The sequence below is a fragment of the Poecilia reticulata genome, chromosome 13, assembly GCF_904066995.2.
Source record: "Poecilia reticulata chromosome 13, P_reticulata-male-v2, whole genome shotgun sequence".
In the NCBI taxonomy this organism is placed as follows: Eukaryota; Metazoa; Chordata; class Actinopteri; order Cyprinodontiformes; family Poeciliidae; genus Poecilia; species Poecilia reticulata.
The window spans coordinates 34,203,666-34,231,630 of NC_088842.1; the positions used below are offsets into that span (position 1 = coordinate 34,203,666).

At 49.3% G+C, this 27,965-nt stretch overlaps 1 protein-coding gene across 3 annotated transcripts in view; it reads left to right on the forward strand.

The window, feature by feature from the left end:
• LOC103475298 (uncharacterized) overlaps nt 1–27,965 on the forward strand; it is a 37,341-nt gene that overhangs the window by 5,404 nt on the left and 3,972 nt on the right. For 2 of the 3 annotated variants that reach the window (XM_017308390.2, XM_008426818.3), the window contains 50 exons: nt 1,381–1,437; nt 2,759–2,848; nt 2,968–3,012; nt 3,379–3,423; nt 3,569–3,631; nt 5,426–5,479; nt 5,554–5,580; nt 5,669–5,743; nt 7,575–7,637; nt 7,741–7,776; nt 8,313–8,360; nt 8,482–8,556; nt 9,203–9,247; nt 9,325–9,387; nt 9,958–10,002; nt 10,805–10,858; nt 10,934–10,975; nt 11,311–11,392; nt 12,029–12,064; nt 13,514–13,678; nt 13,813–13,905; nt 13,988–14,083; nt 14,203–14,273; nt 15,517–15,705; nt 16,338–16,506; nt 16,578–16,670; nt 16,899–17,003; nt 17,090–17,184; nt 18,505–18,655; nt 18,890–19,003; nt 19,074–19,241; nt 19,385–19,474; nt 19,551–19,685; nt 21,694–21,792; nt 21,893–21,982; nt 22,083–22,219; nt 22,807–22,933; nt 23,006–23,086; nt 23,775–23,876; nt 23,951–23,998; nt 24,065–24,253; nt 24,327–24,457; nt 24,541–24,613; nt 25,254–25,325; nt 26,161–26,286; nt 26,360–26,458; nt 26,600–26,818; nt 27,246–27,417; nt 27,550–27,664; nt 27,787–27,962. In XM_017308390.2, coding sequence (XP_017163879.2) covers nt 2,801–2,848; nt 2,968–3,012; nt 3,379–3,423; nt 3,569–3,631; nt 5,426–5,479; nt 5,554–5,580; nt 5,669–5,743; nt 7,575–7,637; nt 7,741–7,776; nt 8,313–8,360; nt 8,482–8,556; nt 9,203–9,247; nt 9,325–9,387; nt 9,958–10,002; nt 10,805–10,858; nt 10,934–10,975; nt 11,311–11,392; nt 12,029–12,064; nt 13,514–13,678; nt 13,813–13,905; nt 13,988–14,083; nt 14,203–14,273; nt 15,517–15,705; nt 16,338–16,506; nt 16,578–16,670; nt 16,899–17,003; nt 17,090–17,184; nt 18,505–18,655; nt 18,890–19,003; nt 19,074–19,241; nt 19,385–19,474; nt 19,551–19,685; nt 21,694–21,792; nt 21,893–21,982; nt 22,083–22,219; nt 22,807–22,933; nt 23,006–23,086; nt 23,775–23,876; nt 23,951–23,998; nt 24,065–24,253; nt 24,327–24,457; nt 24,541–24,613; nt 25,254–25,325; nt 26,161–26,286; nt 26,360–26,458; nt 26,600–26,818; nt 27,246–27,417; nt 27,550–27,664; nt 27,787–27,962 — 4,736 coding nt within the window. In that variant the 5' untranslated portion in view covers nt 1,381–1,437; nt 2,759–2,800. Of the gene's footprint in view, nt 1–959; nt 1,208–1,380; nt 1,438–2,758; nt 2,849–2,967; nt 3,013–3,378; nt 3,424–3,568; nt 3,632–5,425; nt 5,480–5,553; nt 5,581–5,668; nt 5,744–7,574; nt 7,638–7,740; nt 7,777–8,312; nt 8,361–8,481; nt 8,557–9,202; nt 9,248–9,324; nt 9,388–9,957; nt 10,003–10,804; nt 10,859–10,933; nt 10,976–11,310; nt 11,393–12,028; nt 12,065–13,513; nt 13,679–13,812; nt 13,906–13,987; nt 14,084–14,202; nt 14,274–15,516; nt 15,706–16,337; nt 16,507–16,577; nt 16,671–16,898; nt 17,004–17,089; nt 17,185–18,504; nt 18,656–18,889; nt 19,004–19,073; nt 19,242–19,384; nt 19,475–19,550; nt 19,686–21,693; nt 21,793–21,892; nt 21,983–22,082; nt 22,220–22,806; nt 22,934–23,005; nt 23,087–23,774; nt 23,877–23,950; nt 23,999–24,064; nt 24,254–24,326; nt 24,458–24,540; nt 24,614–25,253; nt 25,326–26,160; nt 26,287–26,359; nt 26,459–26,599; nt 26,819–27,245; nt 27,418–27,549; nt 27,665–27,786; nt 27,963–27,965 lie in introns of those variants that run through there. The other variant, XM_017308389.2, reaches the window with a different exon arrangement.

The following is a 27,965-nucleotide window of genomic DNA, read 5'->3' on the forward strand; positions in this document are numbered from 1 at the left end:
CTGTCATGTCTGTATTTGTGATATTTGTAATATTATGATTTTATTATATTGCTTTTTGTGCCGAACTCAGGACGGATATTCTCTGCTACAGGATGGGCTAATGGGGATGCTAAGAGCTAAGCTAAATTAGACAACTCCAATGAGCTAAGCTACATTAAGCTAAGCTAAATTAAACTAAGCTAGGCGAAGCTAAGCTACTCGCTGCTCTTCACCAGCTCCTTGTCGGCCACAGAATTCATTATATATATTTTTAAAAGTCGTCATGTCTTCACCCCACCTCGTCTCTCTGACTTGCTTCGACCATTTTTTCCTCGCTGTCTCTGAGGTTAACCGCCGGCGGCTCTCGGCCTCCGCAGGTCGCCGTTAACCGCCGGCGGCTCTCGGCCTCCGCAGGTCGCCGTTAGCCGCCGGCGGCTCTCGGCCTCCGCAGGTCGCCGTTAACCGCCGGCGGCTCTCGGCCTTCTCAGGTCGCCGTTAGCCGCCGGCGGCTCTCGGCCTCCGCAGGTCGCCGTTAGCCGCCGGCGGCTCTCGGCCTCCGCAGGTCGCCGTTAGCCGCCGGCGGCTCTCGGCCTTCTCAGGTCGCCGTTAGCCGCCGGCGGCTCTCGGCCTTCTCAGGTCGCCGTTAGCCGCCGGCGGCTCTCGGCCTTCTCAGGTCGCCGTTAGCCGCCGGCGGCTCTCGGCCTTCTCAGGTCGCCGTTAGCCGCCGGCGGCTCTCGGCCTTCTCAGGTCGCCGTTAGCCGCCGGCGGCTCTCGGCCTCCGCAGGTCGCCGTTAGCCCCAGGCGGCTCTCGGCCTCCGCAGGTCGCCGTTAGCCCCAGGCGGCTCTCGGCCTCCGCAGGTCGCCGTTAGCCGCCGGCGGCTCTCGGCCTTCTCAGGTCGCCGTTAGCCCCAGGCGGCTCTCGGCCTCCGCATGTCGCCGTTAGCCCCAGGCGGCTCTCGGCCTCCGCAGGTCGCCGTTAGCCGCCGGCGGCTCTCGGCCTCCGCATGTCGCCGTTAGCCCCAGGCGGCTCTCGGCCTCCGCCGGTCGCCGTTAGCCCCAGGCGGCTCTCGGCCTCCGCCGGTCGCCGTTAGCCCCAGGCGGCTCTCGGCCTCCGCAGGTCGCCGTTAGCCCCAGGCGGCTCTCGGCCTCCGCAGGTCGCCGCTGTACACTGGGCCGTCTCCTTTCTGAAGACTGATCTGTTTCAGTTTCTGCAGGATATTTTATGTTGGTTTGTGTTGATTTTAGCTGTTTCTGTTACTCGGAACGTTTTTCAGCTGCTAAGCTGCAAATGAAGAAACATAAATCAGACGAACGTGAAGCTGAAACCTCTGCTGGTTCTGCTTAAATCACCTTTAGTTTTATCTGTTCTAACATAAAATTAGCCTGTTTTTGCCTCCTCAGGTCTGTCACTGCACCGGGAAGTCCCGCTGTCACTGCGAGGGGGTTAAAGGTCAAAAGGTGAGCAGATTTCTTTAAAAAGTTGTTTTATTCGTCAACGTTTTTGTTTCTGCCAGGTCGGTTAGAAGCCTTCACCTCTAACATGGGGGCTATAATGTGGTTTCAATTCAACGATCTTAATATATTTATTCATTCAACACAAAGGGAAATGGGGCTGCACAGTGGTGCAGTTGGTAGAGCTGTTGCCTTGCAGCAAAAAGGTTCTGGGTTCAATTCCCAGTCTTTGTGCATGGAGTCTCCAGGTTCTCCCTGTGCATGGTGGGTTCTCTCTGGGTACTCCAGCTTCCTCCCACAGTCCAAAAACATGACTGTCAGGTTAATTGGTGAGTGTGTGTGCATGGTTGTTTGTCCTGTGTGTCTCTACACGAATATGATTGACAGCACTAAGACCCTCCCCCTGGCTCTGATTGGTTGTTTCTGATTGAACTGTGTATTTTTGCAGTTAGTGCTGGGAGAAAACAGAGAATTATCTGTCTAATATTAAACTTACAATATGGCGACAGCTTCAACGAACATGTAAAAAACAATTTTTATAAAAGTTACAAACAGCAGCTTCAAATAAAGTTCCACATCTCTGGACAATAAAGATGTTATTGCCCAGAATGTTAGAGAATTGAGTTTGTTTTCCTGAGGAAATGTTCTGCTGCTCTCAGCGGATTAATCGGACCAGAATCAGCGGTTCTGTTGCTGAACAAACATTTTCCAAACAGTGTCTTGGTAAGGTGGCGGCGGTGATGCTGTGGGCTCTGCAGCAGATGCACAGACAGTTGCCTGGAACCGGACTCTGAAAGCAAACGATGCTTTCGCTGCAGACATCAGATCAAATCTCAGGTCTGATAAATGAGCTGAGCCTCAAACACGGAGAGCAAAACGATTTTAATCTGCTGCTGTTGTGTCTGCGCTGCCGTGCCGCCGTGGCGCGACCTCCAGGTCCAACGGGGTCAAACGGGGTCAACGTGTGATGCATGGAAAAGGGAATGAATGTGTTTTTATCACCACATTCAGTCATTTTCTGCATGTATTGGCAGTTCGCTCTCATCTTATCACACTTCCTTTCTATTCATCTCTGCTGTAAAAAAGACCAACAGAATAAAAGTGTGAGGTGTGCAGCGGTTTGTCGATGCTGCCGCCTGATTGGTCCAGGGCGCCGACACCTGGGACCACCCAGGTGTCGGCGCCTGAACGGCCTGGTTCCTGTTGGCTGAACTTGAAACGTCCATCTGAAGAAATTCTCCTCTGACTCGGGACAAACACTGAGTTCAGGAGCGCTGCTGCCCCTCAGTGGACAGACGGAGAACTTCACCTGTTTTTATGTCGCCAGGGAGAAGCAGGATTCCCAGGAGACCCAGGACTTCCTGGAGTAATGGGATTCCCTGGAAGCGAAGGTCACCTAGGGTCACCAGGAGAAACGGTAAAATCCTTTTATAATCATTACTGTTATTATGCAGCTTGAATTTGGACAATTTAAAGAGACTTTTTCCTTTTGTTTCTGATGGATGGATGATCTAATCTGCTCTTTCTTTTGCTCAGGGTAACCCAGGAAATGCAGGCAGTCGAGGAATTAAGGGCTCTCGGGTAAGACTGATGATGATGATGATGATGAAGCTGAGGTCAAACATCTTGGAGTCGACATCAGAACCAAACTGAAATCTGGAATCGAACTGGAATCTTTATGTTTCTCGATGGCGGATTGAAGCCGTTGTAGATAACAAAAAATAAAAATAACAATAGTAAAAGAAGGAGTAACTTGTTGCCAAAACTTTGTGATTAGTCTCAGAAGTTTCCAAAAGTCAAAAGTTTTCAACTTTGAGCTCAGAAAGTTTTTTCTTAAAATTTCTGAGATTAATCTAAAAGTTTTTGAGGTTTTTTTTTTTGTGGAAATGTAGCTGAATCTGCAGTGGCTCTAATCCTCCAGTTAATATTTTGTTGTTTTGTTTCCAGGGGCCTCTTGGAAGACCAGGTTTTCCAGGACCTCCAGGTCTCCCAGTAAGTCTTAAGGAACAAAGCAATCATAACTTCTAAAACAATTAACAGACATTTGAAGGATTTGCTAAACATTTGAAAAGGATCATTTATCTTGTTTTTGATCAAATACATTTGCTGAGATAATGATTCAGTTTTTATTTTTCAGGGGATTCCTGGGCATGAAGGGCCAATGGGTCGACCCGGACTCCCAGGATGCAATGGGACAAAAGTACAGATGGATTTACTTCAGAACTGATTCTGTCCAGCTTGACCCAATGCAGCTTATTTACATTAAATCCCTACAAAAAGTCATTTAAGACAGATTCACATAGAAATAAAAACCCTAGATGTGAACATGCACTGTGCCTGTAAAGTCTTCGCAACGTTAAAATTTAAAATGTCAAAGAAGAAAAAAGAAACCAAGGCAAATCAAGTCAGATTTTTCCCACATTTAGTTAGCATGCTAACTGTTTAGCTTGAAGCTGTGATGTTTATAAACTGAATCCATGTTGAAAATATGAAGAATTAACTCATTTGTTTCTCTTCTGACAGGCTAAATAACCCAAATTATTGCTGTTAAATTCAGACTAACTTCACAATCGGCTCCCCAATGTGAAGATTAAAGGTTATGATAATGAGGTTTACATTATAATAACAATGAGAGTAGATTTAGATCTATCATAAATCTACTCGCATCATCAAAATGTATTTTAACTCAAAAAGAAGTTGAAGTTTGGCTGCAGTTCACATTTTACTACTCAAAGAAAGTGTGAAGAAATAAAACTCAGCAGTTGTTGGGTGTCTGGAAGATAAACGAGTTCATCATCAGCGTAGAGAGGGAGCGGCGGGTTTGGTCCTTTTTCTGACCCACTCAGAGTTTAAAGGGAATGGCGGAGTTTTCAGCCGAGCCCTGAGGTACGCCACAGCCATATCTAGTTAGGTTTGTGTTTTCAGACCATATTTTTATTTGAAGCTAAGCAATCTGGGACTTTTAGGATCCAACAATCCTGCTTTTAGACTCTGTGACAAAGATTTCTGATCCACATGAGTTACCGCTGCAGCTCCTCCCCTGCATTGGCCCAGCAGGGGGCACTGCTAACCAAAAAGTTGTTGTGCTAACCCTAAATCATAAGCTTTACTTCAGCTAAGCCAACTAGATGTTTACCATAAGCTAATGCTAAAGCTGAACACAGTGGAAGACTGTGGTTACAGAATGCTATATGTAGCGTCCCATCACCGAATCGACCGATCACCGAGACGACCGATCACCGGTTCGAGCGATCACTGATTCGACCGATCACTGAGTCGACCGATCACTGGTTCGACCGATCACTGAGTCGACCGATCACTGGTTCGACCGATCACTGAGTCGACCGATCACTGGTTCGACCGATCACTGAGTCGACCGATCACTGAGTCGACCGATCACTGAGTCGAGTGATCACCGGTTCGAGCGATCACTGGTTCGACCGATCACAGAGTCGACCGATCACTGATTCGACCGATCACCGAGTCGACCGATCACTGAGTCGACCGATCACTGAGTCGAGCGATCACCGAGTCGAGCGATCACCGGTTCGACCGATCACCGGTTCGACCGATCACCGAGTCGACCGATCACCGAGTCGACCGATCACCGAGTCGACCGATCACCGAGTCGAGCGATCACTGAGTCGACCGATCACCGAGTCGATCAATCACTGGTTGGACCGATCACTGAGTCGACCGATCACTGAGTCGACCGATCACCAGTTCGACCGATCACCGATTCGACCGATCACCGAGTCAACCGATCGCGTCTTGACGCGTCGTAAACCCTTCAGCTATCAGTGAGAAATTATTTTAAGGTTTATTCAACTGAAAGCTTACAAAGCAGCACTTTAAAATGTATCCAAGAAATAATTCAGTGGAAGCTAAGTGCAGCAAATGTTTCAAAGTTAGCAAAACGCTGAAATGCTAAGTGAACACTTAGCCGATAGCTTGTTAGCGTCCTAACAGAATGAGGCCTGCTGTCGTCTGCCAGGGGGAGGCCGGCTACCGAGGGCTGCCTGGACCTTCAGGACCGCCGGGACCACGGGTACGTCCTCTCACTCGGTTCAGGTCAAACACATTAAACCAGACGTCACAGCTAACAGAGTGCGTGTGTTTCAGGGGCCCTCGGGGCCACGAGGCCTGAAGGTGAGCCTCACTCTCAGCCTGCAGAAACTCGGCTCGATCTGCAGTGATTCATTCATTAATGAAGGATTCAAACTGCGCTTGGCTTCAGGGAGACTCGGTCGTGATTCCCTACAGTCAGGAAATCAAAGGAGCAGCGGGACGACAAGGGCCAACCGGCAGAGAGGTGCACCATTTATTGTTGTTGTTATTGTTGTAGTGACTATTTGTCCAGAAACTCCAAAATAAAACATTTAAGATTTCAAGGTGATCAAAGCAAAAGTGATTTAACTCAAATAGCCACTTGATGCCCTGCAGGTTTCTGGCTTATCGCTCCAAAAATACAGTCTGTGTTTATTTATTCCATAGTTTCTGGTAAAGCATGAAAAACTTCACCGGAGCCTGTTGTTTCTATGCCTGACTGTCTGACTGACTGACTGACTGACTGACTGACTGACTGACTGACTGACTGACTGACTGTCTGACTGTCTGACTGACTGACTGACTGACTGACTGTCTGACTGTCTGACTGACTGACTGACTGACTGTCTGACTGTCTGACTGACTGACTGACTGTCTGACTGTCTGTCTGACTGACTGACTGACTGACTGTCTGACTGTCTGACTGACTGACTGTCTGACTGTCTGACTGTCTGACTGACTGTCTGACTGACTGTCTGACTGACTGACTGACTGACTGTCTGACTGTCTGACTGTCTGACTGACTGTCTGACTGACTGACTGACTGACTGTCTGACTGTCTGACTGTCTGACTGACTGTCTGACTGACTGTCTGACTGACTGACTGTCTGACTGACTGACTGACTGTCTGACTGTCTGTCTGACTGTCTGACTGACTGACTGACTGACTGTCTGACTGACTGACTGTCTGACTGTCTGACTGTCTGTCTGACTGTCTGACTGACTGACTGACTGTCTGACTGTCTGTCTGACTGTCTGACTGACTGTCTGTCTGACTGTCTGACTGACTGTCTGACTGTCTGACTGACTGACTGACTGTCTGACTGTCTGTCTGACTGTCTGACTGACTGACTGTCTGACTGTCTGACTGACTGTCTGACTGACTGACTGACTGACTGACTGTCTGACTGACTGTCTGACTGACTGACTGACTGTCTGACTGTCTGACTGACTGTCTGACTGACTGTCTGACTGTCTGACTGACTGACTGTCTGACTGACTGACTGTCTGACTGTCTGACTGACTGTCTGACTGTCTGACTGACTGACTGTCTGACTGTCTGACTGACTGACTGACTGTCTCACCGACTGACTGACTGTCTGACTGACTGACTGTCTCACCGACTGACTGACTGTCTGTCTGACTGACTGACTGACTGTCTGACTGTCTGTCTGACTGTCTGACTGACTGACTGTCTGACTGTCTGACTGTCTGACTGACTGTCTGACTGACTGACTGACTGACTGACTGACTGTCTGACTGACTGTCTGACTGACTGACTGTCTGACTGTCTGACTGACTGTCTGACTGACTGTCTGACTGTCTGACTGACTGACTGTCTGACTGACTGACTGTCTGACTGTCTGACTGACTGTCTGACTGTCTGACTGACTGACTGTCTGACTGTCTGACTGACTGACTGACTGTCTCACCGACTGACTGACTGTCTGACTGACTGACTGTCTCACCGACTGACTGACTGTCTGTCTGACTGACTGTCTGACTGACTGACTGTCTGACTGACTGACTGACTGACTGACTGACTGACTGACTGACTGACTGACTGTCTGTCTGACTGACTGACTGACTGACTGACCGACCGACTCCCTAATGACGACGGATTTATACGTCCCAACAAATTACTGGCCAGCAAACTTATTATAAATAACTAAAATTAAACAAAAATTCTAATTATGAATTAACGAGAAAGTAAATAAGTAAAAATAAACGAAATAATTAAAATTAAAATATGGAGAAATGGCTCCTAAACTCTTATCATTGGGTTTGATTAACTGAACGACTGCTTGGTGTTTCAGGGCCAAAGTGGACATGGAGGACAGTCGGGCGAACCGGGACGGATCGGGACCCCTGGACTTCCTGTAGGCCTTAACGTTAAACAAAACTACCTATTTTACAGCATTTAAAGAACAAAACTACATATTGTATCGCACTTAAAGTGACCAGGAAGTCTTTATTTTCCAGGGAAGACGAGGACCTGCAGGAATCCAAGGAGAAAAGGTTTGTAAGTTTGAGTCAGAGAGACGTTTCCTGAAGTTACAGGCTGATCTCATGGTTTTACTGCTGCTGTCCTCTGAACCCAGCAGCTTCGTTCGTGGTTCCTGCTGTAACACTGGATCCGTCAGCTGGACCTTAAATTCTCCCTCAGCTTATTGTTGTAAATTATAATATTGACTATTTTCAGATAATGTAACGTCAGATGACATTCTCAACGATCTATGAAGTTTAAACTCTAGAAAAAACTTAACACAAACAAACAGAAACAACAAATAATATGAATTATGAAGCTCCTGTAAACAAAACTGCTGTTAAAAAATCTTTAGATGAGAACAAAACGCCAGACTGAAGATTCAAAACGACAAATCATCCAAATGGAATCATTATTTCCATTTGATCTATTGTTCTCTGGGTTCTTTAATCTGAATTAGCTGCATTAATGGTTATTAATGGTTAGTAACGGTTATTAATGGTGATGTGATTAACTAACTTACCTGGAGTTGAAGGTTTCATTCTGAAACTTCCTGGTTTTGTTTCAGGGACAGGAAGGTTCCAGTCCAACGAGTCCCGGTCCGCAGGGCTGGAAGGTGACCATCCGCTTCTGACCCGCTGTAAACAGTCGCCGTGGTGACGGCCGACGTGTCGCCACGGTGACGGGCGTGTCGCCACGGTGACAGCCTGCTAATTGGTTATGTGACTGATTTTCAGGGCGATCGAGGCCCTCCGGGGATCCCTGGGAAGCAGGGCATCAAACTCTACGCTGAAGGACCCAAAGAGCTGAAGGTGCGTCTGTTTCCACTCCGAGTCCGAGTCTCATTCAGCCCCCCGACTGCCCCGAGTCTCATTCAGCCCCCCGACTGCCCCGAGTCTCATTCAGCCCCCCGACTGCCCCGAGTCTCATTCAGCCCCCCGATTCCCCCGAGTCTCATTCAGCCCCCCGACTGCCCCGAGTCTCATTCAACCCCCCTGACTTTCCCACGTCTCATTCAGCCCCCTGACTGCCCCACGTCTCATTCAGCCCCCTGACTGCCCCACGTCTCATTCAGCCCCCTGACTGCCCCGAGTCTCATTAAGCCCCCTAATTGCCCTGAGTCTCATTCAGCCCCCTGACTGCCCCACGTCTCATTCTGCCCCCTGATTGCCCCGAGTCTCATTAAGCCCCCTAATTGCCCAACGTCTCATTCTGCCCCCTGATTGCCCCGAGTCTCATTAAGCCCCCTAATTGCCCTGAGTCTCATTCAGCCCCTGACTGCCCCACGTCTCATTCTGCCCCCTAATTGCCCTGAGTCTCATTCAGCCCCTGACTGCCCCACGTCTCATTCTGCCCCCTGATTGCCCCGAGTCTCATTCTGCCCCCTGACTGCCCCGAGTCTCATTCTGCCCCCTGACTGCCCCGAGTCTCGTGAAACCGTCTGCTACTGTGTTTCAGGGCGAGCCAGGCGAAGTGGGGCAGAAAGGTTTCCCCGGTCTTGCTGTGAGTCCGTCATGAAACCAGCCAAACGATTTCAGCCGATGTGATTGTCAGACTCATGTTTTGACCTCCGCCTGCAGGGGGAGCCGGGGAGCCCGGGGGCAAAAGGAGAGAAGGGCGACAGAGGAGAACCCGGCTCACTGGTGAGAACCAAAAACAACCAGCAACCAGGATCTAGTTTCATTTAATCAGTTACAGTTACTTCAGTAACTTTTTTGGAAAAAATACTTTTAGGAGTATTTATACTTATACCTGAGTAATTTTATGAAGTATTTCTTCTCTTACTTGAGTACATTTTTCGACCCTCTGAATGAACAAAAGAAATGAACCAGACAGACTCAGCAGCATCAGTGTTAAAGTTTCATCAGTTTTTTATTGAAAGAAAATTATTTTAAAATATTTCTTCTACCCGACTTTGTTATTTTGTAATTATGTTATTTTTATGAATCCTTTTGGTCCTTAAAACAACAAAACTTCAATTCAAATTTATATTTTGGTTTGTCTGATGATGTAACTTTTAAATATTAATGATTGATGAGTTGATCAGTTACTCAGTACTTGATTAGACGTTTTACCAAATACTTTTTACTTTTACTTGAGTAACAATACGTAGAAGTAATTCTACTCTTACTTCAGTATAATGTTCTCTACCCCCCTCTGCTGGTGACTCGGACAACCGGCAGCTAATCTGAGTGTTTTTGTTTCTGCTGCAGGGAAAACCAGGGAAGACGGGATTACCGGGAGAACTGGGACAGCCGGTAAACACTGCAGTCTTTATTTTAACTGCTGAAGTAAACTTCAGGTTTAGATCTAAGTTTGTGTTTTAAATTAAACCATAAATGAACAGACGTCTTCTGATCAGAAGAAAAGGATTCGATTCAAACTTCATCATCAGTGTTGACCTCCTGGTTCGAACCGGGAGCCGTCCAGGATCGTTCAGTTTGTATTTGATTTCCTGCTGCTCAGATCCGAGCAGATGGAGACAATAAAGTGTCTTTTCCACATTTGTTAGGTTTTAAACCTTAATCTTAGTGAGTCACTTCCTCCCTGATCCTCCATTTTGTTTTAACGAAGCGTCACAGAGAGCGCCACCTTTCTGCAGACGGCCTCCATCACCTTTCAGTTTCTATCCAGGAGTTTCTAACCATCTGATAGTTTTTTAGGTTATTTAGTGAAAAACCGTAAAAAACGATGTAAATCCTCACAGCGTTGAATAAAATGTCAACATCACCTTCTGACCAATCACAGCTCTCCTTCTTCTGCTGTTTCATCTGTAGATGTTTTATTTCTCAGTTATTTCAGTAATTTAATGAATGTGTGAATAACTCGCTGCAGCTAAACGTGGATCTTAAATAAATTAAACTTTACAGAGATTTGTGCCTTATTGGCTTCATCTTGTGAACTTTGACCTCTGTGAGGCTCCTGTCCAGCTCGGTTTTCCTGGGAACTCAGTAAAAACCAAAACTGGCTGCTAATTGTTCTGCTGTCCAGTAAAACCGGGTCAACAGAACTTAAACGTTTCCAGCCGATTCAGACGTTCTGAGTTTGGTTTGTGTGCAGGGCGACACCGGAGACTTCGGCTTCATCGGCCCGCCCGGCGTCGACGGCGCCGCGGTGAGTTGATCAGATTTACAGGCTCGGATCCGTTCAGCGGCCCCGTTCACCTGGTTGTGTTGTTTCAACCTCTAGGGAGAAAAAGGCGACCGAGGGCCTCCGGGTCCCCCAGGAGAGGTGAGTGTTCAGCTGAGAGGAGGTGTTTCTGTCCGGGAACCGTCCGGGGGGGAACCGTCCGGGGGGAACCGTCCGGGGGGAAACCGGGAACCGTCTGGGGGGAACCGTCCGGGGGGAACCGGGAACCGTCTGGGGGGAACCGTCCGGGGGGAACCGGGAACCGTCTGGGGGGAACCGTCCGGGGGGAACCGGGAACCGTCCGGGGGGAACCGTACGGGGGGAACCGGGAACCGTCCGGGGGGAACCATCCGGGGGGAAACCGGGAACCGTCCGGGGGCAACGACTGACGTTCTGCTGCTGGACTGACCAGAAAACTCTGCTTGTGTTTTTATTAGACCGTCTTTAATCACAACCTGGTGAAGGGCCAGCCAGGATTCCCCGGGCCCCTGGGACCCGCCGGGTTCCCCGGGATTCAAGGTATCTACATTTTAATTCATTCATACGGCTCAGAGGATTGAAAATAAACATTAAAGTTGCTTCTGTCATAATTAGCTTGATTTAATTCACTGTTTAGAAACTAAAACTAAACTATCTTCAGTCCAAACATGTAAATCAGTCCAGAATCATCCCAGTTATTAAACAATACGGCCAAATTCAGCTTCGTGGTCAAACTGGTTTAAAAGCAGAGCATCGAGTCGCTGACTTGCAGCATTAACTCCTCCTGACCAGCAGAGGGCAACAGTGGGGAGGAAAAACTCCCCTTTAACAGGAATAAACGTCCACCAGAACCAGAACCAGAACCTGGCTCGGTGTGAACGGCCGTCTGCCTCCACTGACTGCAGGTTTCAGACTGGAGCTCTGATCCAGGAGAACGTTCTGTGTTAGAGTTAAGGGCAGCTGGAGCCCGTTACTTTGTCTAGGACAGAGACGGGTTGAACATTTCAGAACCGAGCCACTGGAGGAGAACGTGGTTCTGTCAGCCAGTTTCCCTCCTGCAGGAAAGACCAGACGTTTGTCTGCCTGTTTGTCTCACATGGTCTCTGTTGAATGATGGATGTGTGTCATGAGTGCATCAGTGAATTAACTCACAGAAACGTCTCTGATCTGTCGCAGGTCTGATCGGGTTCCCGGGACTGAAGGGCGAGTCAGGTACAGAACCACTGAGTTCCTGTTGAACCTTAAACTGATCCAAACATGATTCATATCTGATGTTTTAGTAACTGATCCTTTCTGACCTGTTTGACCTGGACTGAATGTAGAAATTCAGTTTTTATGGTTTAACTCGTATTTTCAAGGCAGGAAAACCCAACTGACTAATTGAGACTTGCTGTATTTTGACCAAAAATAAGTCCAGACGACTCAGTGCAGTAAGTTATGAACACTTAAATCTATCCAAGGATTTCACTATCATTGCTTCTCTCTAAACCCAAGAACTGGCCTGGAGTTAGACTTTCACATTACGCGCTGACGCCGGCGGAAGAAGATGAGACGTGAATTTTCCTCCAGACTCGACCCATTTGAGTTTCTCCTATCGGTTCTGTTTGGATGTGGCTATAGACCAGGGGTGGGCAGCTCCAGGCCTGCAGGGCCTCCTGAAACTTTTAGATGTGTCTCTACTTCAACACACCTGAGTCAAATCCTGAGGTCGTTAGCAGAACCTGACTGCACTGAGGAGGAGATTCAGCTGTTGGATCCAGGTGTGTTGGACCCGGGAGACATTAAGAGCTGCAGGACTCCGGACCTCCAGGACCAGGGTTGCCCAGCCCTGCTCTAGCCGGTTCTTCCACAGTCTGCCTCGGCCAGATTCGTCTCTATTTGCAAATCCCGCACGGTTCCTCCAGGTTTTCTGGAACCACCTTGGTGGTGGTACAAGCTGTACCCAACCCGGTGTGGCAGTGGCATAAGCAGCTGAATTTAATTGGTTGGTGGATTCCTCCTCGACTGCCAGCAGTTCCACCAATCCAAGATGAAACTGTAGCTGGAAATCAATAACGCCTGAACCACGAGGTCCAAACCTCACCCGGAAGAGGCAGCCTGCAACATACGCCTATAGAGAGAGTTCAGAGAAGCTGGCCGACCAACGGTTCACACGGGAGACGGCATGTCCCGCCCGTGTTCCCACCATGATACTGCCAATAGAGGCTCCCGGCTTGGTTAGAGCCGAACCGGGCGTCAGCCGGGTAGAGCGGTACCAGACGGTGGAGAGAAGCCTCAGTAGAGGAGGACTGGGCCGACGCCGCCACACCGTCTGTCATTTGATCTGAATGGACACGAGCAAGATTGACTGACCCGGTTGGGCGCCTCGCCCGTTTCTCCATCAGAGCAAACACCAGCAGCTGCTGCTGTTCCCACGATTGGTTGCATCGACCCTCAACCGGATCAGCTTAGTTTGCAAGCATCCCGCCATAAAATCTGACCTTTGTGCGGACGAGTCCGATGGAGGTCCGATTTGAGTCCATCCTGAGTGAAGTACACCCCAATCGGTGGGCAACTTTCCTCTGCAGACTTGAGTTGGACTCGTCAGTAAGAGACAAGAACTTTGGACTGGATCACGACTGGGTTTTTAACCTCTCTGTCCCAACACGTGTGTCCTTGAAGGCGAGGCCTCCATCGGACCGCCAGGTTCTCCTGGTCCAACTGGCTCAGATGGTCCCAAAGGGGAACCAGGACCGCCGGGCCCGGTGGTTACCGGACCGCCAGGATTGACCGGAGCCCCAGGACCTCTTGGACTTCAGGGAGAACCAGGAGAGCCTGGAATACCAAGTACACCGACGTTCTTCTTTGTTTTCGGTTTTTGGGCTGATTTTGTTTTCAAACCATTGAAAGAAAATTGGTAATTGTTTTATGAAACACAAATCTGCCTCCCCACAGTTTAAACTTTGTCATTTTGTCCTCAGACGTGGACATCGTAGGACGGGGTCTTCCCGGTATGAAAGGCTCAAAAGGCTCTCAAGGCCCTCCGGGGGACACGGGGATGGCTGGGGAACAGGGTGAGCAGATGTCAGATTTATTAGTCCAGATGGGCCGTTGGTGTCTCAGCGAGTAGCTGCAGAATGCAACCCGTTTCCTCAGGTCAGAAAGGGGAGGCTTGTACAGACTGCCGTGTTCAGCCTGGCCCTCCTGGACCTCAGGGACCACCAGGGGCGCCAGGTCAGAACGGGTTGCCAGGTAAGAAGGATTCCAGTCTTTCCACCTGGTTATTCAGGCAGCAGCTTTTTTGTTTTTACCCGCCTGGAGAAGCTCCAGCGTGTAGAAATCAAACGCACCCCTCTGTCACCTGGCTCCAGGTGCAGCTGGATCTCCAGGACCAGCAGGTAATAAAGGCTTCAAAGGAGCCGCAGGCCCACCTGGAGTACAGGTGAGTTCTGACCCGACGCTTGGCGCTGAACGCTACGTTTTATGTTCAGACTCATAACATTTAGTACAGCAGAGTTTCACAGCCACACTGGGATTTCTTTTTGTAAGAATGAAGTTTTGAGAATAAAGTTGTAAAATTATGAGAATAAATGAGTTTTAATGTAAAAGTTATTAAAGTTATTAAAGTTATTAAAACCGCTCAGGAAGTTCATGTGGTTTTTCCACTGAATAAACTCACTGCTGAAAATGACTTCAGGTGTTAAAATATGAAATATTTCTTTATTTGTGAAACTGACATCAAAGCAGAACTTCACAACATGCTCAACATTTTTATTTTTATTATTTTTAGTGTTGGATTTTGCATAAAATTACTTAATTCTACTAACATTAGGATTATATTCCAGCAATATTTTGTCTATATTCTTATAAAATTGTAACTTTAATCTGGGAATATTATAACTTTATTATATTATCACAATTTTTTTATTTGAGTTTATTACTGTGACATTGTTAATGTGATATTTTGACATTTTTCTTATATTATTTAAATTTTATTCTTGTAATATTAGAGCTGTTTGTAATATTACAGTTTTATTCAGATAATATGAGGAGAGATTTTATTTATTCTCGTAAAATAACTTGATTCTTGTAATTTTACGAGTTTATTCTCAGACTATTTTACTTTGTGATGTGATTACAACCAGTTTGGTGAAATTATTTGTATTATCACAGCTTTTTGTGTTATTATGAGTTTATTCAGGCGTTACTGCAGCATCGTTCTCATATTTTAATCTGTTTTGTGTATTTTGATATTATAATTACTTTAATATTACAACCTTAGTTTTACAGTGGTTAGAATATTAAGACTTTATTATCGGACATTTTTCTTCTATTACAACTTAATTCAGCTGATATTATGACGTGTTTTATGATTTTATTCTCTTATTATCACTTTATTCTCGTAATATTGCAACTTTATTCCCATTTTATTTAGATTTTTTTCTGGTATTATTACCAGTTTATTCTATTATTATGTGAACTGTTTTCATATTGTCACGATTTAGGCAACTTTATTCTTGTATTGTTATTCAGGTGATGTTATGACTTTATTTTTTAACTTTATTTGTGGATAATTTTGACGTTTTTCTTGTGGATAGTAAAACATTCCTCAGTTTGGCTCTGATCCTGTCCTATTTTACCGTGGGATGAATGAATCTCCAGCCTGTTTGCCTGTTTCTTCTCAGGGGCCCCAGGGGTTCCCGGGGCCCCCGGGGCCCCTGGGGCCTCCAGGCGAGCCGGGCTTAAACCCCGGGCCGGGGCCGAAGGGGGAGGCCGGGGACCGGGGCGGTGCGGGGCCCCAGGGAGGGGCGGGGCAGGACGGGTTCCCAGGACCTCCGGGTCCCAAAGGCGAAACGGGAGAGAAAGGAAACCCGGTGAGTACCGGACCGGACCGGACTGGACCGAGCCATGTTTTCACTACCGAGACCAGAGGACAGAGAAAAACAAATGTTTCTTCTCTAAAACACAAATATACTGAATTATTTAACACTTTTTTAAAGAGACGTCGATTTTTATTAATTTCTACAAAGACAAACAAAGCGGATATTTTACCTGACAACATTTTAACCTTCATCCATCATCCAGACGTATTTATGTTTCCAACTCCTTTAAATCTGAGGTTTCCTCCACAGCCTGGTCCAATCTTCTGGATTAAGACAAATTTATATTATAACTTAAAAACAAAACAGCTTCATAAGTTTGATCAACATGTAAAACCGTGAATCTGTTCAGTCGCAGCAGTTTGGAGTAAAACATGAAGATAAAGGATGAACTAGAAACCTTTAAACGACTCTTAGTTATTCTAACCATGACGTAAAAGGGCTCAGAGCACAAAGCATAGAACTAGACTGAGTAGATCTAGTTTTCAGTATTGGGACCGATTGTAGATATTAATATCAGATCAATCGATCTCTGATTTGATTTGTTTTGTGTTCATCAGTAAAACTGATGGTTGTAAGAAACCATCTACTCTGTTGTCATGGTAACATGTGATTCCTTCGTCCAGGGGCGTCAAGGGTCAAAAGGTCACCGGGGCCCGCTGGGCCCCCCTGGTGCCAGAGGAGCGACGGGGCCACTGGGCCCACCGGGTCGCGACCATGTGGGTCGTCCGGGGCCGACAGGGCCCAAAGGAGCCAACGGCTACATGGGAGATCGTGGAGCACCGGGCCCTAGAGGTCAGTCCGTCAGGAGGGCCCTGGACCGGAACCGAGCCCAGAGCGAAGGCTGACTGCTCTGCTTGTTTCAGGAGAGAAAGGCTCTAAGGGGAACATCCAGAACATTCCAGGAGATCCGGGACCGAAAGGCTGCAGAGGACGGCCGGGGGAACCGGGACGTGAAGGTAAGAGACGGATCCACTCTTTGGTTCTGGTTTCATTTCCTGCTTCACCCAGGCAGCCATCTTACCTCCGACTCGTTTATGAGATTAAAATACTTCAACCGTTTTCATAGATAATATTATAATTCAGTTCTGATCTGGTCCGGTTCTGGTCCGGTCCTGGTCCGGTCCTGGTCCGGTCCTGGTCCGGTTCTGTTCTTCCATGTTGTCTCTGTTCTCCTTCGGTCCCAGGTGAGGCTGGACTTCCGGGTCTCCTAGGATGGCCTGGTCCAAAAGGTCAAAAGGGCTGCGACGGTTCCTCTCAAATGGGTAACCAGGGCAACGTGGGGTCAAAAGGTCAGATCCAGAACGCCGCTCGTTAGCTTTTCAGCGTTTATTCAGAACCAAAACAGAACCTTCAATAAACGTCCTTCTGCCATCAGGAGACAAGGGGTCCAGAGGAGAGCCAGGGTCCCCCTGTTATGGCATGAAGGGGCGAGCGGGGCCGCCCGGCCCCCCGGGGCCCGTCGGCCCAAAGGTAGAGGAAGACCCGAATGCCCAGAACCAACAGTTTGAGTCCGTTTCCATTTTCTCTGGAATATCAGACAAAATGGAGCCAAACAGAACAGAGACGAGTTAGACTGAACTGTTCACTGACTGACTGAACTGTTCACTGACTGACTGAACTGTTCACTGACTGACTGAACTGTTCACCGACTGACTGAACTGTTCACTGACTGACTGAACTGTTCACCGACTGACTGAACTGTTCACTACTGACTGAACTGTTCACTACTGACTGAACTGTTCACTAACTGACTGAACTGTTCACTAACTGACTGAACTGTTCACTACTGACTGAACTGTTCACTAACTGACTGAACTGTTGACTACTGACTGAACTGTTGACTACTGACTGAACTGTTCACTAACTGACTGAACTGTTCACTGACTGACTGAACTGTTCACTGACTGACTGAACTGTTCACCGACTGACTGAACTGTTCACTGACTGACTGAACTGTTCACCGACTGACTGAACTGTTCACTGACTGACTGAACTGTTCACTACTGACTGAACTGTTCACTGACTGACTGAACTGTTCACTACTGACTGAACTGTTCACTGACTGACTGAACTGTTCACTACTGACTGAACTGTTCACTGACTGACTGAACTGTTCACTGACTGAACTGTTCACTACTCACTGACTGAACTGTTCACTACTGACTGACTGAACTGTTCACTACTGAATGAACTGTTCACTGACTGACTGACTGAACTGTTCACTACTGATTGAACTGTTCACTAACTGACTGAACTGTTCACTAACTGACTGAACTGTTGACTACTGACTGAACTGTTCACTAACTGACTGAACTGTTGACTACTGACTGAACTGTTGACTACTGACTGAACTGTTGACTACTGACTGAACTGTTCACTACTGACTGAACTGTTCACTGACTGACTGAACTGTTCACTACTGACTGAACTGTTCACTGACTGACTGAACTGTTCACTACTGACTGAACTGTTCACTGACTGACTGAACTGTTCACTACTGACTGACTGAACTGTTCACTACTGACTGAACTGTTCACTACTGACTGAACTGTTCACTCACTGACTGAACTGTTCACTACTGACTGACTGAACTGTTCACTACTGAATGAACTGTTCACTGACTGACTGACTGAACTGTTCACTACTGACTGAACTGTTTTCATAAACTGAACGTCTTCATGTAATTAGCGTCTTACTGAACTAATCTGAGCTACTGGAGGTGATTCTGCCTTTTTAAATGTGAACATTTTGAAGTGATTTTGCTCGTTTCCCTGCTCTGTGTGGTGAAAGGGGAACAGAGGCTTTGGGCGGCCGGGTGAGGCGGGTAAACTAGGCCCTCCGGGGCAGGATGCCTGTGACGGACCTCCAGGCGATCCGGGACCGCCGGGACGGCCGGGAGTTCAGGGACCTGCAGGACAAGATGGCCGCCCGGGGCCCAAAGGTACGCTCGGCCTTCAGCCATCAAACTGTCCGTCATCAGCAGACATGACCAAAGTTCAGCTTTTATTCAGGTCCCACTTAGGAACTCTACCTCATCATTTTCTAAATAAATGTTTAAATTAGCCTGAAATAATATTTGTAGTTGCATAATGTGGTATAGAACTTTTCTAGAACCAGAACCAGCCGTTCTGCTGCCGGATGAAGGAAAACCGAACTGGTCTGAAATCTCCATCAGGTCACCGTGGCGTTGATGGGGAAGCCGGCTCCAGGGGTCCGGCTGGGCCCTGCGTCCCCGGACCTCCAGGACCTCCAGGACCGCGAGGTCTGGCCGGTCCAATTGGACCCACAGGTAATTAAAATCAGACGAAAGTCGGTGTGATCTTAGAGATCACACCGTGTTCACACCGCGCCGTCTGCAGGAACGAAGGGCCCGCCGGGTCTGAAGGGAGATCCTGGGACCCACTGCCCCAGAGTCCCCGGGCCCAGAGGGCCCCCAGGGCCACCGGGACCTGATGGAGGTCCAGGGCCGGCCGGGGAGGTGGGACCCAAAGGCTGGAGAGGGAATCCGGGAGACCCTGGGGCTCCAGGTGAGACACCAGTCACATGGTTGGCTGTAGCACCAACATTTGGACTTTTGTTGAGGATTTCTTGTGTTCTCTGGGTGTTTGGTGTCGGTAGTTTCTACTGAAAGACGAAGGAACGGAGCCTTGTCTGTATGTTTGTGTTTTAGGGCGAAGAGGAGACATGGGTGTCCCTGGGCCGATGGGGCGTCCCGGAAACTTCGGACCGCCTGGGCCCTGCGGGGAACCGGGACCAAAAGGTTTTATTAGAGAGCGGCTGGATCAGGTTTCATCTTGTAACTGTTTCTCTCTGAACCCTCATCATTTGTCTCTTAGGTCAGAAGGGTCAAGATGGTTCAAGAGGTTCTCAGGGACCTCCAGGAGAGCCAGGGGACAAAGGGGCAACCGGACCAAAAGGGTTCCCAACAGTCATTAGCACAACGGGGGATCCCGGAGACCCTGGACTTCCAGGTGTTGTATTGTCTTGCATTGTGGCCATTTTGGTAGGCAAGAGCAGCACAAAGCATAGATGAACCTTCCAGACCAACAAAAAGAAAGTAAATTCACACTCTTGACCAATGGGTCAGTGAAATGTAAATCAACAAAATGTCGGGAGCTACAGACTCCTTCAGATCACAGTGGCTGAACAAGCCAAGAAGAGACGTTTATCCGAGCAATCGAGGAAAGCCTCAGCTTCTGCACAAACGCAGCACGAGGTTCTTGTGATGTGAGACGGTCAGCTTGATGTGCGCTACCTGGACCAGCGCCTTGAGTGGAGCCATCGGACTCCAAACTCACATCAACCCCTGCAAAAACGGTCAGCATGGTGAAGACCTACAAGAAAAGAGGAATAATCGGCTTTTTGAGAATATACAGTTCATGTGTGTTTGAGCCGCTGTGCTCCGTTTACTCCCTCTATAGGCTGTAATGGGTATTACATCCCAAGACCAGGTCCAACACTCTGAAGTCCTTTTAAGGGCCAGAAAGCCTGAGGCTTCATCTGCCTCTGTGTAGTGCTCACTGGACAAGAGGCAACGCACACCAGCAACTATGAGACACCAGCAACTCTGAGACACCAGCAACTCTGAGACACCAGCAACTCTGAGACACCAGCAACTCTGAGACACCAGCAACTCTGAGACACCAGCAACTCTGAGACACCAGCAACTCTGAGACACCAGCAACTCTGAGACACCAGCAACTCTGGCAGTGTTTCTCAACCCTGGTCCTCACCGCCCCCCTGCTCTGCATGATTTAGCAGCAGGGTTCTGGACCAGCAGCAGGGTTCTGGACCAGCAGGGTTCTGGACCAGCAGCAGGGTTCTGGACCAGCAGGGTTCTGGACCAGCTGCAGGGTTCTGGACCAGCTGCAGGGTTCTGGACCAGCTGCAGGGTTCTGGACCAGCAGGGTTCTGGACCAGCAGCATTCTGGACCAGCTGGGTTTTGGACCAGCAGGGTTCTGGACCAGCAGGGTTCTGGACCAGCAGGGTTCTGGACCAGCAGGGTTCTGGACCAGCAGCAGGGTTCTGGACCAGCAGGGTTCTGGACCAGCAGGGTTCTGGACCAGCAGGGTTCTGGACCAGCAGCAGGGTTCTGGACCAGCAGGGTTCTGGACCAGCAGGGTTCTGGACCAGCAGGGTTCTGGACCAGCAGGGTTCTGGACCAGCTGCAGGGTTCTGGACCAGCAGGGTTCTGGACCAGCAGGGTTCTGGACCAGCAGCAGGGTTCTGGACCAGCAGCAGGGTTCTGGACCAGCAGGGTTCTGGACCAGCTGCAGGGTTCTGGACCAGCAGGGTTCTGGACCAGCAGGGTTCTGGACCAGCAGCAGGGTTCTGGACCAGCAGGGTTCTGGACCAGCAGCAGGGTTCTGGACCAGCAGGGTTCTGGACCAGCTGCAGGGTTCTGGACCAGCTGCAGGGTTCTGGACCAGCTGCAGGGTTCTGGACCAGCAGCAGGGTTCTGGACCAGCAGGGTTCTGGACCAGCAGGGTTCTGGACCAGCAGGGTTCTGGACCAGCAGGGTTCTGGACCAGCAGCAGGGTTCTGGACCAGCAGGGTTCTGGACCAGCAGCAGGGTTCTGGACCAGCAGGGTTCTGGACCAGCAGGGTTCTGGACCAGCAGCAGGGTTCTGGACCAGCAGGGTTCTGGGTCGTTGGTTTGTCAGTCAGACCTGCTGCAGGAATCAAAGCCACTAAACGCCTGATGAGTTTCTCTGGTTCTGAATGTTCTGCAGCTGGTAGAAGGTCCACTGTGGAACCGGCTTTTTGTGGCTCTGAGGGCTCAGGTCAGAGGTCAGAGGTCAGCCTGATCTCTGGTTTCTACCTGGAATAACTAGATTAATAACTCTAGATGGTTCAGAGATGATAACTTGGGTTAAACTAAAGGACTCAGGATGAGTTTGGTCACGAATCTCCATTGACTGAAGAAAAACGTTAATGTGGAGTATTAATTCTCTGTTTACTTCCTGATTCTTGTTCAGGACCCAGAGGTCTCACTGGGGGACAAGGAGAAGGAGGCCCCCCAGGGAACCGAGGGCCAGGGGGCATGGATGGAAAACCTGGGGGTCCGGGGCCGCCAGGTGAACGTTTGGCTGCGCTGAGTGGACAGAGCGAAGCAGTGGAGGTCGTTTCCCTGGTTTTACTGAAGGTAATGAAATGTTTCATGTCTCTGGGTGTCAGGACGTCCTGGAGATCCAGGTAGAGATGGAGAGAGAGGTCCTTGTGGTTACACTGGACCCCCCGGGGACAAGGGACGCACCGGCAGACCAGGTAAACGTCTACGCCACCAAAGATCCGACAGAAATGTCAGAAATGACAACGAACTCCAGGAGAACTGCGGCAGTTTCAGCTCCTCCGATGTTTCCTTCAGGTGATCCAGGTGGAAAAGGTGCACAGGGAGCCAATGGGGTCCCTGGTTCAGATGGAGGGCCAGGGAAACCCGGAGATAAGGGACGTAAAGGAGAAGCGGGTTTTGGACGGGGAGGTACAGGCTGTAAAGGAATGAAGGTACAGCACAGAAAAACACCCACTGTGTCCCGTACATGACATTTGATCCGGTTCTGGTGGATTGGCCCAAACACAAAGCCAACACGACCCGCCTGCAAGGTCAGCGCTCGGTTCTGTTCTGTCCGTCGCCTGGTAGCTTCAACGGTTTACAGCTAACAACCTGACTCCATCCAAACTGTATTTAATGAACAAGAATCAGTTGTTGTGCGAAAATGTCAGACTAATCGCCACGTAACCCCAAACTAAACGTCTGATTGGATTTAAACAGATTCTGGAATGAACTCATGAAGCTCAATAATAAAAAACTGAAAGTCAAAACGTTGGGGCCAAAGGGATCCACATTCTTGGTCTTTTAGAACAAAAGAGAAGGAAAGTTCTGACCGGGTCTCTGCAGTCGGGTCCGATTACAGAACGAAGCCTTTTGGTTCCTGCATGGACGGAGAGGGAACAGTCAAAGTAACGTTCTCCTGCGTTGATGCTGCTGGATGATTTCCAGTTCTAGAACCAAAGTCCAGGTTCTGTGAAGGGCTTCAGTTTAATGCTTAATAAAGTACATTCATTCATTCCTGTTGTTATTTTTCCCACAGGGGATTCCTGGACCTCCAGGACCTCCAGGTCCAAAAGGAGCAGGAGGACCAGCTGGAGACGCTGGCTCTCCGGGGCCCTGCGGTCCTTGTGGGCCTGTGGGACCCAAAGGGCCGCCTGGATCCAAAGGTCTGGCTGGTCGCATCATCGTTTCTCCTCTCAGTTTGAGATCTGGAATGAAAACGTTTCTTTTGTCTGCAGGTTGTGCTGGTAGAGCCGGGCAGAAAGGTTTGGACGGCCCTCCTGGGAACTGTGGCCCTCCAGGGCCTCCTGGAGGTCCAGGTACACCAGAGCCGCTTTACCAGCAGCTTTAGACTCACTGGCTGCGTTTCCATTAAATAAGTAAAGATTAAAATCATTAAAACGCCGCCATCAGGCCACTTCCTGCTGTCTTCTTCGTCGTTTCCGGCAGTAGTAACATCCGTTTGTCGTTCATGTGACTTCTGAGATAAAAACAAATGTTTCCATTGCAGTTTTATGAAATATTAATTTCAATACAGCTGAAAAACGTTTTACCGAAAAACAACTTTCTGAAAATCCATTGAAGCTGCAAGTTGTAACTTTTTAAAAATATATTTTTTACATATTTATTGAAACTGTAAGCAGATAATCTGGAAAAATCCTCTGCGTTCTCCAAGTGCTAATTAGAAAACAACCAATCAGTACAAGGAGGCGGGTCTTAGTGCTGTCAGTCATCCTCTGTGTGGCGCTGCTCTGGCCTGTAACAGTGAGTTGTTTCTCCACCATTAGCACATTTAGCAGCGCGTACATCAGGATGATTTAGTGCTAAGCCCCGCCTCCTGGTTCTGATTGGTTGTTTTTGGTGCAGAAGCAACTCAAACTTTTCACACATCATCTAACAAGACATTTTTCATAAGCTACATTCTGAGGCTTTAACCAGATTTGATTCCATTTTGCGCGTTTCCATGGTGAATGAAGCTTTAAGCCTCTGTCCGACCTTCGTCTCCAGGATGCCAGGGGTCTCCTGGAGCGCCTGGTGCACCGGGACCCAAAGGAAACCAGGGCCGGGACGGGATCCCCGGGCCTGACGGAGAGAAAGGAGATGTGGGCTGTAAGAGTCAATAGAGACGTGGGAACCAAAACGTTGCCCCCTGAACCTTCACTGATCTACTTCTTCATCTGCAGCATGTCTACCTGGACCTAAGGGGCCGGCAGGAGGAAGAGGTCCCCCTGGTAAGGCTTTGGTTTAATTCTGGTTGGGGTGGGTTCAGCTGTAACTCTGCCACCCTCCTCCCCCAGGATGCGTGGGGGACAGGGGCCCTCCGGGATGCTGTGGGCCTCCTGGACCCCCTGGGCCTGAAGGAGACCCGGGTTACAGAGGCGCTAAGGGCCCCCCAGGGCCTCCTGGTAGTGCTGGGAAGAAAGGGGGAGAGTGCATTGATGGGACGAAGGGATATCCTGGATTTCCTGGACCTAAAGGACCGAAAGGTGAAGAGCTTAGTCTGTTTGACAGCTGGATTCATCTCTGGATTAAATAAAACAATAAAATCTGTCACTGCAGGCCCTAAGGGTCCGCCCGGTCCGCCAGGTCCGCCAGGCCCTGGTTACAAAGGCCATAAAGGCGTTAAAGGAGAACCGGGTCGCCCAGGACCACCCGGACCAACCGGTGACCCCGGTCCTTGTGGACCTCCTGTGAGTCCCGCCCAGAGGGGAAGTTAAGAGAAAAACAAACTGAAACCTGAATGAAGTGTCATAGTTACTCGTTTTGCCTTCAGGGTCCTCGCGGGCCGCCTGGATGTCCTGGAGAGAAAGCCTGCAGAGGACCGATTGGACCAAGAGGTCAAATCGGTAAGAACCGGCGGGGAGCAGCCTGATCGTTTTCAGTTTGTCTTCCTGTTTATGAGTCAACAAATTCACAGCGGATCTCATCTGAAGCCACTTTACAGAACAGAAAGATCTGATTCCATAAATATGTCAGATCAGCACAAATAAGATTCCCATGAAGCTTCTTGGGTTCCAGTTTGACCAGTTAAGATACAAAGCAGCATGTATTCATGGTATCTAACAGAAGCTAATGCTAAAGCTACCAAAATGGTAGCTTTAGCTAATGCTATCATTGTATTTAGCAGAAGCTAACATGTCAGTAGCTAGCATGCTACATCGTAGCATCTTGCTCTCAGGTTTGTTACAGAAACGTTTTATTTGAGCTTCAAGAACCGACTTTTCATTTGTGGTTTCAGTTCATAGTTGCTGCGTTTTGCCAACTCTGTTGCTGATTCTGGCCTAACGTGGTCAGGAAACAGACAGGACTGTAGACCGACAGCAATGCATTCTGGGTAGAGAATATTTGGGGGAAATGTTGGGTCAAAATCGGGTCAAACTAATTTCTTGATCTGATCTGTGAGACGTAACTCATTGATGTTTGGTCAAAGTTAAACAGGATCTACGTTCTTACTGACCTCACAGCGCCCCCTGGTGTGTGTTTCAGGTATGGAAGGAGGGAAAGGACCGCCAGGTAACCGCGGCCCAGATGGACCACCAGGACGAACCGGGAACCCAGGTAAGAGGAAGCAGGCAGACCTGAGACAGGCCAGCTGTTGGATCGGCTTTGATTAACCCAATCCTGCCCCAGTACGGCCCTAATCCTGCCCCAGTACGGCCCTAATCCTGCCCCAATCCTGCCATAATCCTGCCCCAGTACGGCCCTAATCCTGCCATAATCCTGCCATAATCCTGCCCCAGTACGGCCCTAATCCTGCCCCAGTACGGCCCTAATCCTGCCCTAATCCTGCCCCAGTACGGCCCTAATCCTGCCCTAATCCTGCCCCAGTACGGCCCTAATCCTGCCCTAATCCTGCCCCAGTACGGCCCTAATCCTGCCCTAATCCTGCCATAATCCTGCCCCAGTACGGCCCTAATCCTGCCCTAATCCTGCCATAATCCTGCCCCAGTACGGCCCTAATCCTGCCCTAATCCTGCCATAATCCTGCCCTAATGCTGCCCCAGTACGGCCCTAATCCTGCCCTAATCCTGCCATAATCCTGCCCCAGTACGGCCCTAATCCTGCCATAATCCTGCCCCAGTACGGCCCTAATCCTGCCATAATCCTGCCCCAGTACGGCCCTAATCCTGCCCTAATCCTGCCATAATCCTGCCCCAGTACGGCCCTAATCCTGCCCTAATCCTGCCATAATCCTGCCCCAGTACGGCCCTAATCCTGCCCTAATCCTGCCATAATCCTGCCCCAGTACGGCCCTAATCCTGCCCTAATCCTGCCATAATTCTGCCCCAGTACGGCCCTAATCCTGCCATCATCCTGCCCCAGTACGGCCCTAATCCTGCCCTAATCCTGCCATAATCCTGCCCTAACGTTGCCCTCCTGCTGCCCCCTGCAGGACCAAATGGGAAGGACTCGTATATTTCTGTGTGGCCGGAACCAGGAGACCCAGGTGAAGAAGGAGCTCTAAGCCAAGTGGGAGGAATCGGATTCCCGGGTTTCCCTGGACTGAGGGGAGCTGATGGTCAGTCATGTTGCCATGGTTACTGCTGAAACACCCGAAGCTCTTTCCTGATGTGACGTTTTCCTGGTTCCAGGTTCAAAAGGCTCACTTGGAGCACCGGGTTGGACGGGAATACCTGGGCGTGATGGACTGAGAGGAGAGGATGGAGAGAGAGGACGAATCGGCCGGAAAGGTATGAAAACGTCTGACTCGTCCTATAATCACCATGGCAACAAGTTAAACGTCAACAGAGTCGATCTGTCTGGTCCGTCTGGAGGCTCAGAGTTTCTGCGTGTTGAGTTCAGATGAAGTCCAACCATCTGCTTGGTTCCAGGTGCGGACGGCGATCGTGGCAGAGCGGGAGCCAAGGGTCCTCCAGGTGAGCCAGGTGAGCCAGGCGGCGGGCCGCCGCCCCGGAGGAACGGCTTCCTGTTCAGCAGACACAGCCAGGACAGCGCCGCCCCGGCCTGCCCGGCCCAGTCCACGCTCATATTCAGAGGATACTCGCTGCTCTTCATCAACGGCTACAGCCGCGCTCACGGACAGGACCTGGGTAGGTCACAGAGGTCACCGAGGTCACAGAGGTCACAGAGGTCACAGAGGTCACAGCCTACCTCAGAAATACAGATCACAGGCCTCCATGTTCTGCAACGCTGTTCTAGAGCCACCAGGAAAAACTCAAATACAAACTATCAGTTCGGCTTCATTCCTTTATTATTATGACTTTATGACAGTTTCAGACTCTGTTCTGGTCATTTTTCTACTTTTCTCTGTAATATTTTTATTTTCTGATGTTTTTCCTCAGTTGGTGACGTAATTTTACCACTTTTTACAGGAAAATATTTTGACTTTAGTCTCCCTATATTATGTCTCAATTCTCATAATTTTACTGCTCTTTGATGTAACATCATTTAATTCTGTTAACGTTCCAGTTTTATCCTGATGATGTGTTTCTGGCCGCGGCGACGCTGTCCCTGCAGGAACGGTCGGCAGCTGCCTGCAGCGTTTCAGCACCGCTCCCTTCCTGATCTGTGAGGTCGGAGAGGAATGTCGATACGCTGAGAGGAACGACTTTTCCTACTGGCTGTCCAACATCAGGAGCCCGCCGAACCAGACCGACCCGGAGGCGGCGCTGGAGGCCAAGATCAGCAAGTAGCCACAGCACTGAGAGGAAAACCTCCTGATTCACATCTGATCACCAGAAATCAATGTTTTTAGCTTCGTGAAGAAGACTGAGGATGAAGGTGAGGCGTTCCACCTGGTTCAGGTGTTTCTGGGTTTCAGGTGTTCGGTGTGTGAGTCTGAAGCCAACGTGATCGCCATCCACAGCCAGACCAGCGCCGTCCCGCCCTGCCCCGCGGACTGGCAGTCGCTCTGGACCGGATTCTCCTTTGTGATGGTCAGTGGGACGTTTCCCTTCCAGCTGCCGAGTCCAGAACTGCAACGTTTAGACTCAAGTCACCCGAGTCACCTGAGTCTGAGTCCCCCTGTTAAAGCTGCGTTCACGTCTTCTGTGTTCAGGAGACCGGTGTAGGCGCCGAGGGCTCGGGGCAGCCTCTGGTTTCTCCCGGATCCTGCCTGGAAAACTTCCAAGGAATGCCGTTCATGGAGTGCAGCGGCAGCTCGGGGACCTGCAAGTACGACAACGGCCTGTACAGCTACTGGCTGGCTGCTCTGGACCCGGACAACATGTTCAGGTA